At 57.2% G+C, this 14,670-nt stretch overlaps 1 protein-coding gene across 3 annotated transcripts in view; it reads right to left on the minus strand.

The window, feature by feature from the left end:
• Positions 1-6,348: 6,348 nt before the first annotated feature.
• LOC119104453 (2-oxoglutarate dehydrogenase, mitochondrial) overlaps positions 6,349-14,670 on the minus strand; it is a 53,456-nt gene continuing 45,134 nt past the window's right edge. For 2 of the 3 annotated variants that reach the window (XM_037228153.1, XM_037228155.1), the window contains exons 15-23: positions 13,850-13,977; positions 13,248-13,333; positions 11,904-11,996; positions 11,192-11,317; positions 9,934-10,097; positions 9,467-9,614; positions 8,775-8,932; positions 6,710-6,862; positions 6,349-6,506 (exon numbers count right to left, since the gene is read on the minus strand). In XM_037228153.1, the coding sequence (XP_037084048.1) occupies positions 6,404-6,506; positions 6,710-6,862; positions 8,775-8,932; positions 9,467-9,614; positions 9,934-10,097; positions 11,192-11,317; positions 11,904-11,996; positions 13,248-13,333; positions 13,850-13,977 (1,159 nt within the window). In that variant the 3' untranslated portion in view covers positions 6,349-6,403. The remainder of the gene's footprint in view (positions 6,507-6,709; positions 6,863-8,774; positions 8,933-9,466; positions 9,615-9,933; positions 10,098-11,191; positions 11,318-11,903; positions 11,997-13,247; positions 13,334-13,849; positions 13,978-14,670) is intronic. The other variant, XM_037228154.1, reaches the window with a different exon arrangement.

Raw genomic sequence — 14,670 nt, forward strand, 5'->3', positions numbered from 1 at the left:
GAAGAGCCGTATTATAGTCATCACTCTGCGTGAAGGCTGGTTGCCGTGAGCTCTGCTCTGTCCAGGGGTGATGTTAAGGGTCATCGCGACCGATACCGATTTGCATTATCGTCCAGTGATGCTCCCGTAATGACATCGTATGGGCACAGCTTCACCAACCGCGCGCGACTTAAAGCATTCAAAATTGGACGCCGTGTCTGTTCAAACCACTGTTACGGCGGGCATTCAAGCATGGAGTACTGTGCATTGTCGAGGGTCTAAAATCGAACCTCAAAACCGGCAAGCGTGGTGTACTGGCAGCTGATAGCCCTAAACTAGTGTTAGCGAATGCACACAGACGCAATCCTCGGGTTTATTATCCATGCCTTTTACGGGCTACCTTATAGTGGCCATTACTCGTCAGCTCTGTTTTCAAAAGGTGATGCAAACAAAAAAGATCATATCGGCCAATGTTAGATTTACATTGTCAGCCGACAGCAATTCCACACCATCGTCAGTACAGTTTGGACTTCCCGCGTGCAAGTAGGAGTATTTGAAATTGAACGGCCTATCTGTGCCAAATCACCCTTTCCAGTCGACAAGCAACCATCGGGTGATACGGCAGGAGGTCGACAGAATAAAATCAAAACCAAAATTTTACGAGTGTGCTGTACTGGCAGTTGATAGCCTCATACCAGTGCCATGGAATGCACACAGTTACAATCGTTAACCTGTGTTGTTAGTCGTTTTGCCCCGACCGCCTTATTTATCCATGATTTTATGGGCTGGCCGGCCGCAGCACTGCGCTGCCAGCGGGTGATTTGAAGGTCATGTCATGTTGAAGGTCATGAAAGGTCATGTCGGCCGACACGAGATTGACGTTGCCAGCTGATAGTGTCCCCAACGACAGCGTGTGCGCAAGGTTCTGGTGCGCACGAGTAGAAGCATTTCACATTGAACTCCGCATCCGTACAAATCACCGTTTCTGTCCGTCAACAACTTTTGGGTGATTCGCTGTCGGGGTCCACCGAATAAAGTCAAAACCAAAACCTGAACAGTGTGTTAAACTAGAAGCTGATAGCCTTTTACCAGTACTACGGAACGCTCGTGGTCATAATCTTCGAGTTTTATGGAAAGCATTTTTGCCGTGCCGCCGTATTACAGCCATCACTGTGCGTGCAGTTAGGTCGCCGTCAGCTCCGCGCTGTCATGAGGTGACGTGAACAGAAAGGAGTATGTCAGCGCGAGTGCAATGTTTCACCTACCGCGAACACGTCAAGGCGTTCCAAATTGGCCGAGATATCTGCGCAAACCACCTGGCTGTTTGTATTATGTATAGGCTGCGTGTTATAATATGCATGGATATATTATGTTATATAATTATCATATAATATGTGTTATTGTATGCTATATAATTGTTACATAATATATTATATAATATATGTTATATAATTATACATAATAAACATATGTGCATAATATGTTTATAATATGTATAGTAATATAATATAAATATATGTGTAGTGCCTCTCCAGCAGGCACGCAGCCATTAAATGATACGCCGTTGGGAGGTCCAGCCAGATCTAACACGGACCAGGTAAGGTCTGACTAGATCTGTCAGCTGATGATTTGGAAAAAGTCCTTTTGACCTTTCGTGTGCACATGGTCGCACCCGTCGTACAGGACAAAAAGTTTGTTCTTTTTAATTGGACATCAAATCGTCATCATTACATGATTACAAACTGCGCTATGACCGGCCAGCCAGCCAGAATAAAAAAGTGTCAGGGGTCCACCGAACAGAACGGTTGCTGTAATCGGACAAGTGTGGTGTATTTACACCTGATAACCCAACAGCGGCGCCATGGAATGCACGCAGTCACACTCCTTGTACGCGATGATGTGCAGTTGGTCTTCGGGACGCAGTGTTTTGAACATCACGCCATTGACAGGATGGATGCAGTTGCAATGCGCCATCAAGGGGCGACTGACACAAATATGTCATGTCGGACGATAGGCAATTTGTTTAGCTTTCCTACGGCCCCCCCCCCCCCCTCCCATAATGGTATGGACCGCACATGGTCACACCCTCCACTCGGTTTAAAGAGTTTTATTGAAGGTGAAAAGGATTTTTAAATGCAAGACGTAACTTTGCAAAACGCCGATTTGGCCGGCGCGTCAACATCGAGCGATGCACAGTGAGGGGCTGAATGAAATAAAAGGGAGATTTTGAAATATTCTGATATATGGAATGCTCCGTTCTGAATATTCTATGAGTTTTCACTGTATCTGGTCATTAGGGAAATGGCCGGCCCGATGGATTAAGTAGCGGACCGTCATGTTATCGTATCAAGAAAAATGGGGCTTTCCCCAACGACGGAGTCGCATTGCTGCCCATACTGCTCCCACAATGCTACCGTATGCATACCGTTGTTTCCACGTATGCTACCATATGCACGCATACAGTTGCACCTACCGTGCCCGAGATCTTTGTTAAATTGTACCGCATGACTTGGTGATCGTCGCTGCTTCCAGCCCACCAGCATTGAGTAAATCAGGGTTGGACCGAACAAAATGAATGCCTTTATCGTACAAGTGCGTTGCAGTGGCAGCTGGTGCCCATACGGCAGCGCTAACGAACGTAGAGACGATCTCTTCGTGAGGGATTACAGGCAATTTTCTGAGCTCGCCGTGTGCTGGTTACCGTTCTACCGGACGGACGGCCACATTTAGCAATGCACCATCAGTGGTCATGGGAACAAAATGGCCGACGACCAGTTGGCATTGCCGGCTATAGTACTCGCGCTTTGGCATGGTGCGCACACGGCCTACCCGCCGTGCACTGGGAGCATTTTCCAATGGACCCCCCCGATTTAAAAAAATATATATATGTCGCAGGCGTGCCTACAGCATTGAGTGATGCGCTGCCAGAAAGTCAGTCGAAGATAATCGATTCATCATTCGGAGAACTATGCCGCAGTGACAGGTGATAGTCCCGCGGGAGCGCCGTCGAATGCACACGTTCGCACTCTTCGCACGCGACTAGCATTTGCTTTCGTTTCCTTTTTTGCCGCACACCGTATGGTGGCCACGTCACGGGTCAAGCGACCATATTTAGTCATGCATAGAAGCCATGCATTCCACGTTGACACGTGAACCAGGCCTGCGAGCGCATGTAGTTACGGCTGGCTATGTTGAGGGGTGTGTGGTCCAGTCTGGTCCCCACTGAGGCAGGGAGCCGGGCGGCGCCAGTCACCTAGCCCACGTTTGGGCGACCTCGTGACCGAGGAGGTGCTGTTTGCATTAGAGATGGCGTAGAGATGCATCGTTACAGGGGCACAATAACACTTTCCCCACGTCTGCAGCGTTGGAAGACCGCCTGATCGAGGCTCACGTCGAACTGGTCGACACAGCGAGAGCGTGCTGTTTGATGCGGTGTCCACTGACGCTCCAGCGCCGCTGTCAAAGCTGGAGCAGGAGGCGATGTGGATTTCCACATGACTTGACAGCACACACCAAATTAAAAACGTGTTTCCACCCGTGACGTCATCCTTGATTTTGTGGTATCCGGACAACATAGTTCTTGATGATTGGAGAGACAGATGTTCGTTTCGGCGAACTCAGAGATTCCGTTTTTGTTTCTTTCACGCTACTCAACGCACGAACGCGGAACAAGGGAATGCAATGTCATACCGCTGGGCTTCGTCGTCTCCCCGAAGTACGCTAATTGCGCAGCCCTTGCTGGCATATCTCGATACAAGGCCTTGCGCAAATTAAACATATTTAATAACGCCGGACAAAAATCACGAACACTTAATCAGAGAAACACAAAACATAAGTCTTGAAAAGCATACCTTTGATGCCACTGTCCGAGATGACTGTCGACGCATGCCATCTCTTACATGATCTGGATGCCGCTGACTGACCTTAATGTCTGACGAGAACTGCTGTCTCATTTGAAGGTTGCTGTCTGATTAGAGCTGCTGCCACCGGTGCTACTGTCGGATGAGAGCCGCTGCCTGGCCTGAGAGCTCTAGACGGCCCTGATAGCTATCTACTCTCGGTACTACTGTCGGATGAGAGCCGCTGCCTGCCCTGAGAGCTCTAGACAGCCCGGAGAGCTATCTGCTCTCGGTACTAATGTCGGATGAGAGCCGCTGCCTGGCCTGAGAGCTCTAGACAGCCCTGAGAGCTATCTGCTCTCGGTACTAATGTCGGATGATAGCCGCTGTCTAGCCTGATATCTGCCATCAGTTCTCAGTGCTAACGTCGGATGAGAGCCGCTGTCTGGTCTGAGAGCTGTTATCTGTTCTCAGTGCTAACGTCGGATGAGAGCCACTGTCTGGCATCAGAGCTGCTGTCTGCTCTCAGTACTAACATCGGATGAGAGCCGCTGTCTGGTCTGAGAACTGCTATCTGTTCTCAGTGCTAACGCCGGATGAGAGCCGCTGTCTGGTCTGATATCTGCCATCAGTTCTCAGTGCTAACGTCGGATGAGAGCCGCTTCTGGCATCAGAGCTGCTATCTGCTCTCAGTGCTAACGTCGGATGAGAGCCACAGTCTGGTCTGAGAGCTGCTATCTGTTATTAGTGCTAACGCCGGGTGAGAACCGCTGTCTGGTCTGAGAGCTGCTATCTGTTATCAGTGCTAACGTCGGATGAGAGCCGCTGTCTGGTCTGAGAGCTGCTATCTGTTCTCAGTGCTAACGCCGGATGAGAGCCGCTGTCTGGCATCAGAGCTGCTGTCTGCTCTCAGTGCTAATGTCGGATGACAGCCGCTGTCTAGCCTGATATCTGCCATCAGTTCTCAGCGCTAACGTCGGATGACAACCACTGTCTGCCCAAGAGCTGCCATCTGTTCGCAGTGCTAATGTCGGATGAGAGTCGCTGTCTGGCCTGAGATCTGTCCGAGATCCTCCGTCGCAGCACGTATGGTGGCGGCGGCCTGTCCCAGGCGGCCGCGCCACTCAGGCCGAATCGGCACAGATCTTCCGACGCTGTTCACTCTCCTGTATTCCGACATCGCGGACGGGTCACGGCACGGGAGGCGGCCAGAGGCTGCCTCGCCCCCTGACCGGTCACGGCCCACCAATAAATACACACGCGCACGCACACACGCACAGACGCGCACACACACAGTCGCGCGGGCTGATTCGGTGCCCGACCATTGTCAAAAGAAAGGATACAGGTGCAGAGACAATGCAGTGTGCAGAGACAATGTGCCGGGCCCAGGAGAGTCAGGCAGATTGCAATCCCGACCACTGTCAGAAGAACGGATACGGGTGCAGCAGTGTGCAGTGCCGGGGCCCGGAAGGGTCAGACAGATTGTAATCCCGACCACTGTCAGAAGAACGGATACGGATGCAGCAGTGTGCAGTGCCGGGCCCCAGGAGAGTCAGGCAGATTGCAATCCCGCCCACTGTCAGAAGAACGGATACGGATACAGCAGTGTGCATAGAAACAGATGTACTAGGGCCCCGGGGAGTCCGGCAGGCAGACTGCACTAATTATTGCGCTATTCGGTAGTGTTCAAAAACTACATGACCGAAGTGAGCCATCTCACCTAAGATCTGCATAGAGCTCGGGCAGCCGGGAGCAGCTGAGCACCTCGGCGTCGTTTCGCAACACTCGATCGGACCCGCGGCCCCCAGGCGCACGGCGGGGGGCGGGCGGCGGCCGGGGAGCTACGCACTAGGGTCGCACCTCAACACAACAGCACCATGGTGAGGGCGGCGGCGCGGCTCGCCGCCCAGCCTTCGGCAAGACTCCACAACACTACGTTAGTCGCTCGGGCACTCATCTCCATAAGCCATCGCCGAGGGCGCGTGTGGTCACGCCAATCTCATCCGCAGAGCAGCGCGGGCCCACCCAGCTTGACATTGTACACCAAGTACGCGGTTTCCGTGAAATGTTCGCGGCGCGGCGCACCAAACCGGCCTCCGCGAAACAAAGCTCATCGCTGATTCTCCACAGGCGCCTCCACCCAGCGACGGGCCACCGCCGGCGGTGCTGTTCCCCTGAACATGACGCCGTTCGGGTCAACGCAGACGCTGAGATTCGGCACGGTCTCTCTGAGTTGAAGCGGTCTGATATCGTCGGCCGCCGCCCGCGTCTGGCGGCGGCGGCGCCCTGTTTGCTGCCGACGAGGCTGGCTCAGCGCCCTGCTCCGATACCCTGCTGCCCTCTCCCCGCGGGGAGGACGCCGCCGGCCCGACCCGGACCCCGACCACGCCCTCCGCCTCCCTCTCGGAGACACACCGGCACCACCTGACCGCGCCGCCTCGGCGGGGGCGCGGGGGGCGCCGCTCGTCACAACCTCGGCCCGCCCCAGCCCTGTGCCGCCGCGGGCGGGGCGCGGCTGCCCCGGCTCCGATCCGCCGGCGGACTACGGCCGAGCGCGGCCACTACGGAGCGGCGCGCGGCGGCCGCTATAGGTCGGCGAACGAGCCACTCAGCAGACCGTCCAGCTCCTTGGTGTGCGCTGTCTTGCTGCCGGTGGCCGGCGAGGCGCCGCAGTTTCTGCCCACGTACCTGTCGGCCATGGGGCGCACGGTCAGCATCGCACTGGGCCGGACTCAGGCTCGCCCTGGCCCGGCCGGCAGCCACGCTCTGGCCCGGGCCCGGCTGCCACAGGCCAGGTCCCCGGCTGCCACAGACCAGGTCCCCGGCTGCCACAGGCCAGGTCCGTCCCCAGCTGCCACAGACCGGGGCCACCCCCAGCCGCTCGTGCTCACCGGATGCGTCTGGCAGGCGTGCACGGGGGCGGGGGCCTGGCCGGCGGCTGGGGCCCCACTCTCGGCTCCATCGGGGCCGACCGGCCGAACAAACGCCAAAACCAAGAGGTGCCAGAGGCCGGCAGCGGATCCGCTGCCTGAGGCGACTCGGACCTGAGGAGAACCAGGTCAGCCCACCGCCTCTGTCAACTTGGAGCTGGCCGTATCCCAGTACAAATAGGCTTTTGTTCGTGAGAGGATGGACGAAATTGCGTACGTCCTCGGGTACATCATACCTCCTCCACCCCAAACAAAGGCACAAAGCCAGGCCGGTGAGTGAGCATAAGTTCATACAGCGAAGCTGAAGACGGGCAAGAACACACAGCCAGGGGGAACATTCCAGCGGAGTAGGGTATAATGAACAAAGCTGCTTAATACAATACGAATGTTTTTTGTGTTAGTCAACATAACCGTCAGATTAGCACAGCCAATGCCACAACATACAAGGAAGTACAGGTTTAACGTTAAACAGCACAAGTGAATGGTGAAACTACGAGGCTGAAAGGACATGCGGGTGGCATGCTTTACTGGCCAGTAATACCCCGAACACTTTCGAACATCGAACACAAGCAGCGCGCGTGCACTGCCAGATGCGGCTTTCTTCTTCGGCGTGTGGGCGGCGCCTGTGACCTTGAACCACCGCACCCTGACCTATGCACCCGTCGGTGACCCGGAGGAACTTCTCATTCATGTATCCGTTCATGGAGCTTAGCTTCACTCCGGCCGTGCTGATGCATTATCGAATGACTGGCACAGCAATCTCTCTTTGAGCCCGGGAGGCCGCTAGCCAAATGGTTATCACAAGTCACATGTTTTCTGGAGCTAAGACAATAGTAATAGCCAAATTCCTCGGGGAAAAACCAGAAGAATAATAAAAAATAGCAGAAGTCTTCTGCTATTGTTTCCCTAGAGACATGTTGCAGAAATATCAACACATCTATATCTCCATTCTCCTGGTTTTTCTCCAAGGAATGAGGCCATTACTACCGTCTTATCTATGTGAATAACGTTCCTCGCAAATCCAGTGAACAGCTTACGTAGTTTTCCTGGAGCAGGGCGTTGTCTGAGCCTGGGCCATACGTTCCGGACTATCCCGCTACTTTCCTCCCCTCACCACTACTCTGACAACCACCGTGAGACCTGCGCCGCTCCATGAGCCCCGCGCTTTGAATCTTGTCTGGTGGTCTTTATGGTGCTATCACAACCACTGTTCAAAATCGATGAGCACCCAAAAACCACCTCAGGGACAATGGGTTAGCGGATCTGAAGGGTTTGTCACTGTCATTAGCGCTGTCGATCTCTTGTTTCATGGGGTCCGTCACTACTTTCGGTACGTGACAAGCTTCAATCTTTGCGATTTTGTAGTGTTGTTGAAAACAGAGGACTCCCAAAAACAGACGATGTATACGTCATAGGGCGGATAATTTTGCAGATATTTTTCCGCACGTCACCTTTATCAATTGTTTCGCAGCTCGAACATCTGCAGACGGCATATTTACACAATGTCAAAGCAGCGCTCTCTCTCTTCGAAGATCTTAACATATCCATACGTCCCGACACACGCGTCTTGCAAAAAGACCCTGGTTGTGGTGTCTGCGCCCTCCGACCTTCTCTTGGCTCAGGTCGACCTCCTGACCGGCCGCGCGCGCTCCGATCAACACCTGCAGACCTTTCCAGTGTGCCTCACCCCCCACTTCACCCCCGCGCCACAGCAAATGACCTTCATGTACGGGTCACCAGATAGCCTTGACATACATTCCACTCGCCTTCTAACACGAGCTCGTCGCCTTGACCTATGTCTGTCGTACATTGCCAAAAAGGCCTAAGAGCCATTAGTTAACATACCACTTACGCATGTTTGCCTTTGGACAGCAGATGTGTGCGTAATGACATCGCCGTAATGATCATGACCTTTCGCACGTACCCTGACGTTTGGCATTATCCACCTGGCGACCTTGACATGTCCCTCCCACCGCTCCCCCCTCTCTGCAGCACCTGATGACCTTGACCTTGACCTGCCGCTCACCTGATGATCTTGGCCTTGGCGGCGGTGGTCTCGAAGCGCGGCTCGATGTACGCCCAGGCGCCGTTGTTCTTGGCCTCCTCCTGCGTCCAGATGATGTCGGCGTCGGCCGGGTACAGGTCCAGCTGCTGCTTCACCTCGTCGAACGGGAACGGTGACAGCTGCACGGCACAGAGCGTCATGACAGACAGACAGACAGACAGAGCATCATGTCGGCCGGCCGGCCCCGCCGCACGGTCCCACCGGCTACCGACGTCGCTTACAACGTAGCCTAAATACATGGTCAAACACAACGACCGCAATTGGAATATCTGGCAATGTGTGACGCAGACGAATCGAAACTGCTAGCCAAGAAATAGCCTGCACCACTAGACTGGTGAACTACCGCAGGCAAAGTCTCACGACATTTGGTGGCGGAGATCCAAGGCCAGCGCCCACAGCACAGCCCCAGCTGGCCTCAGTCCAGCGGTGTAGGGTGCCGAGCTGCCGCTTACAGAGCTGCTGACACCGGTACGCCAGAACGTAATCCCGACGCTGCCAGCACTTTCCCACGGCGCCACAGATCGTATCGCCCCTGCCGTTTGAGAGGCGGCACGCGCCGCGCACCGCCGGGGTGCGCGACCGCGTGTCAGGTGAGGACCGGGTGCCGGTACACGCGGGAGTCCGCGGCCCGCGAGAGGCCGGCCCCGCCTCACCTGCTCCAGCCGGACGATGGCCACCTTGTCCTGGAGGCCGCGATCCTCGCGGGCCTTCTCCAGGTCGAAGTAGACTTTGCCGCTGCAGAAGATGACACGCCGCACCCCCGCCGGGTTCTGCGCCGCCACGCCCGTGTCCGGCAGCACTCTGCCAATCACAGCCGGCCACGCGGCGTGTTGCGGGCGCTCAGCCAATCACAGCCGGCCGCGCAGCGTGTAACGGGAGCTCAGTCAATCACAGCCGACCAAACAGCGTGATGCGGGCGCTCAGCCAATCACAGCCGACCAAACAGCGCATTGCGGACGCTCAGCCACTCAGCCAACACCATGTATCTACACCAGTGCGACGTCCCAGATAAACCAGTCTGTCACACAGCGCTTCACACACAACACGCCATGGAACGACAGACACGCATGCAGACCGCGCCGACCAGCTCACCTCCCGAGGTACGCAGCACCAGACCCACCTCATGAACTCTGTGCCGCTGCACATAGTGTCGAAGCTGCTCTGGGCGCGCGGGTGGCGCAGCAGAGACTTGGGCGTCATCAGGATCAGCGGCTTCCTGAACGGCATGTGCACCTGGCGCCGCAGGATGTGGAAGTAGTTGCTGGGCATGCTGCAGTTGGCCACCTGTCGGCACGGACATAGACGACCGGGGGTTACACACACAGCGGTGAGTGGCTTGGGGATGGCCGGAGGGTCACACACAAACGCACCCGCAAATGGCTCGGGGACGTCAACTCGGGACCCAACGTCATCGAATGGCTACGGCGTTGGCCTGATCAACACACCGGACATCTTGCTGCGACAGTTGTAATTTATATTAGTGTTGAAAATTATGTTGCGGGACCTTGCGCCCTGCATAGCGCATCCATCCACCCGCATCGGTGTTTGTGTCGTGGGCCGTCCCGCCCCCCCCCCCCCCCCCCCCCACCGCGTCCCTGTGGTAACTTGTCTCAGCAAAATGTATCATGGAAACCGAAATGGCACTGTAAAAGCCCCGAATGAGACCGAAATCACAAACACAGTACATCCATGAATGGGAGAGCAAAATCACAAAGAGTTCAAACTGAGAGCCCAAAATCATCAATAAAAGATGTGATTGTCAATCCCAACCATGGAACGCTGTCACCGAGGACCGCAGTGCGCCCTGGCTCCTGCCGGTCAAAGGTCACGGCACTCGAGGCGCCGCGGACCGGTCTGTGATTGGCTGGCCACGGTCTGACCTGTGGCCCCGACCATGACCCCCGGGGACCTGGCTGGAGACGGACTGGGCAAATGGCCAGGCCGATCGGCGCGTGGCATGCTACGCTGAACCTACGCCCAGAGACCGCGACGCTAGACGAAATACATACTCATCTATCTATCTAGCTATCGTGACCAGTCACGCGTTACGATGAGCTCTGCACTCACACATATGTTGAATGGGTCCCTGGACTCTAAACGCTGTAGCAGCGGTCTCCCCGTCTCAGTCCTGTCGCAGCGGTCTCCCCGCCTCAGTCCTGTCGCAGCGGTCTCCCCACCTCAGTCCTGTCGCAGCGGTCTCCCCGCCCCAGTCCTGTCGCAGCGGTCTCCCCGCCTCAGCCCTGTCGCAGCGGCCTCCCCACCTCAGTCCTGTCGCAGCGGTCTCCCTGCCTTCGTCCTGCCGCAGCGGTCTCCCTGCCTCAGTCCTGTCGCAGCGGTCTCCCTGCCTTCGTCCTGTCGCAGCGGTCTCCCCGACTCACGATCATGTTGCAGTCGTGCAGCTGCCTGATGGCGAACTCGTCGGCGGCGAACGGCGGGAAGTACTCGGGGTCGTCGGAGCACATCTGCAGGAACCGCTCCAGTCTCGCCGAACTGTGCTCTGGACCCTGCCGGCCGGGTCGGCGCAGGTCAGGTCAGCGCAGGTCAGGGCAGAGCAGGTCATGTCAGCGCAGGTCAGGGCAGAGCAGGTCAGGTCAGCACACAGGTCAGGTCAGCGCAGACCAGGTCAGCACAGGTCACAGCAGAGCAGGTCAGGTCAGCACAGGTCACTGCAAAGCAGGTCAGGTCAGCACAGGTCACAGCAGAGCAGGTCAGGTCAGCGCGGGTAAGGGCAGAGCGGGCCAGCCCAGATGGCAGGGCAAGGCAGGTAGGTCAAACCAGGTCGACACCGCGAGAGGCTGTCACGAGTCACAGTGCAAGCGAATGTGAGCCGTACAACCACATGACAGAAAACGCTCAGGCTCGAAACCTCATAATCGCGTCATCCACTCCCTCACGATCCCTTCCATTAAATGACATGAGCTACAAAACCAAGTGTAAAAGGCGCTTATGTGCCTAAATCGCCACCGTCAGATGACGCGGCCAGACACTAGAATATCTGGCATCTTGAAACCTGCAGCAGGTCAGCCCTGCTGAAAGGGCGGTGGCCGAGCGTGCTGCGCGCGTCGGTGCCCGGTGTCAGGGGTCACTCACCATGCCCTCCATGCCGTGGGGCAGCAGGAGCGTGAGGCCCGACTGCCGCACCCACTTCGCCTGGCCCGAGGCGATGAACTGGTCGATGATCACCTGGGGAGCGAGCGGCGGCGTCAGGCGGCTGTTAGCCCACGGCAGGTCAGGTGACACCGGCCCCGCTCCCCCAGCCGGCACCGCCTCGTCACCCGCTCGCGCGTCTGCAGCGGCGGCGTCAGACGGCTGTCAGCCCACGGCAGGTCAGGTGACACCGGCCCCGCTCCTCCAGCCGGCACCGCCCCGTCACCCGCCCGCACGTCTGCAGCGGCGTCGTCAGACCACTGTCATCCCACGGCAGGTGAGGTGACACCGGCCTCACTCCTCCAGCCGGCACCGCCCCGCCACCCGCCCGTGCGTCTGTAGCGGCGGCATCAGACCACTGTCGGCCCACGGCACAATACCGGCCCCTCTCCTCCAGCCGGCACCGCCCCGTCACCCGCCCGCACGTCTGTAGCGGCGGCGTCAGACGGCTGTTAGCCCACGGCAGGTCAGGTGACACCGGCCCCTCTCCCCCAGCCGGCACCGCCCCGTCACCCGCCCGCACGTCTGTAGCGGCGGCGTCAGACGGCTGTTAGCCCACGGCAGGTCAGGTGACACCGGCCCCACTCCCCCAGCCGGCACCGCCCCGTCACCCGCTCGCGCGTCTGCAGCGGCGGCGTCAGACGGCTGTCAGCCCACGGCAGGTCAGGTGATACCGGCGCCACTCCCCCAGCCGGCACCACCCCGTCACCCGCCCGCGCGTCTGTAGCGGCGGCGTTAGACTACTGTCGGCCCACAGCAGGTCAGGTGGCACCGGCCCCACTCCCCCAGCCGGCACCACCCCGTCACCCGCCCGCGCCACCGTCTACAAACGGCCACGTCTGTAGCGGTGAATCGGTATGCTGCCAAGTGTTGCAAGTTCAATATCCGTTACGATTTGAGTAAATGGTGTGAAAACAGCATCCAATAATATGAAATCCACATCCTTCAAGTCTTCACATTCTTTCTGGAAAGTTGCACTGAGCGCGAATGCAAGATTTTCCTTGTTCTGAATAAAAAAATAAAAGGATGTATTAAATCACAACTTGGAGGTGTGACATCAATTCCGACAAACGGCATCACTTGATCTGAATAACAATAACCATGTTTGGGACTATGTGACATTGTCATGTGACATTGTTTGGGCTACGTGACATTTGGCTACCGATAGATTTTGGGGCAAAAACACGTGCCACAATGCTCGGCACGGTCCATGCGGGCCTCTGACGTCATTTGCCCTTTAGCACGGCCGCTACGCCCGCCGCCACCCTGCTCTCCGCAACACATTACCTGCGCGGTGTTGCAGAAGTCGCCGAACTGCGCCTCCCAGCAGACCAGGGCATTCGGGTTGGTCAAACTGAAGCCGAGCTCAAAACCTGCCGCACAGATACCGGCGTCAGCCCATGGCGAACAGACAGCTGACGACGCGGCAACTCACACCATCCGCAGACACCGCCGGCGTCAGCCTATTGCGAACAGACAGCTGGCGACGCGGCATCTCACACCGTCCGCAGACACCACCGGCGTCAGCTCATGGCGAACAGACAGCTGGCGACGCGGAAACTCACACCATCCGCTGACCACCCCAGGCAGAGCCACCTAGCGGCAGCGGCTGACAACGCTCGCCGGCTAGCCGACCAATGATATCTACCACCGGACAGAAGAGCTGACGCAGTGAAAATGAAGAATACAACTGGCAAAACACCGAGACACGTACAGCGACGCGAACTGTTCGTCCCCTTTCTCATCCTCTCCAGGTGCCGACATGCCACAGGGCAGCTGCTTGATGGAGGGGCTTAATGCCGCACACGGCTCGCAGAACTCCCAGGCCCGGCAATGTCGGCCACTCCACCACCACGCCGAGCCCGCGCCCCGGAGTGTCGGCCACTCACCGAGCACTCCGAACTCGGAGAGTGACGAGTTGCAGACGGTGTACTGGGCCTGGTCGGGGTACAGGTAGCAGAGCGGTCGGTAGGTGGCCATGTCCACCTTCTGGTGATGCATCACGTGGTGACGGTGGCTGCGGGCGGAGGGGGCGGGGGCGGTGACGTCACACCTAGACCACCGGGCGGCCTCACACGGAGCAGGGCTGGCGTCCCAACCGGCCGCCGGGGGCTGCGGACACAGCCGTCATCACATTTGACGGTCATATTTCGCATTTCAGTTTCTTCCACTTCCGAAAACAACCTGGAAACTTAAACCTACCGAACGCCCACAAAATACTGACGACGACACCAAGTACTTATGCCAGTATGTTACATTCACGCATCTATCTGTATGTATTGTTTGGAGGTCAGGAGGTGACTGCGGTGCGGTGTCATCGCCCCGCCCAGGCAGGCCGTCACGAGCGGCAAGATCAGCCGACGAGGATGCTCCACCTTCTGACTGACTCGGAGGTGTCCCACTCACCTCCTGACTGACCTGAAGATACTTCACCTCCTGACTGACCTGACGGTGTTCCGCCCTACCTACTGACATAAAGATGCCCTGAGCCACCTCCTGATTTGACCTGAACATGCCCCGCCCCATCTCCTGACTGACCCGAAGGTGTCCTGCATCACCTCCTGACTGACCTGAAGGTCCCCCTTCCACGTCCTGACTGACCTGAGGGTGTCCCGCCCCACCTCCTAACTGACCTGAACATGTCCTGCCCCATCTCCTGATTGACCTGAAAGTACCCCTCCCCACCTTCTGACTGACCTGAGCATGCCCC

The sequence above is a fragment of the Pollicipes pollicipes genome, unplaced genomic scaffold (genome assembly GCF_011947565.3).
Source record: "Pollicipes pollicipes isolate AB1234 unplaced genomic scaffold, Ppol_2.1 Scaffold_6052;HRSCAF=7182_pilon_pilon_pilon, whole genome shotgun sequence".
Lineage (NCBI taxonomy): Eukaryota > Metazoa > Arthropoda > Thecostraca > Pollicipedomorpha > Pollicipedidae > Pollicipes > Pollicipes pollicipes.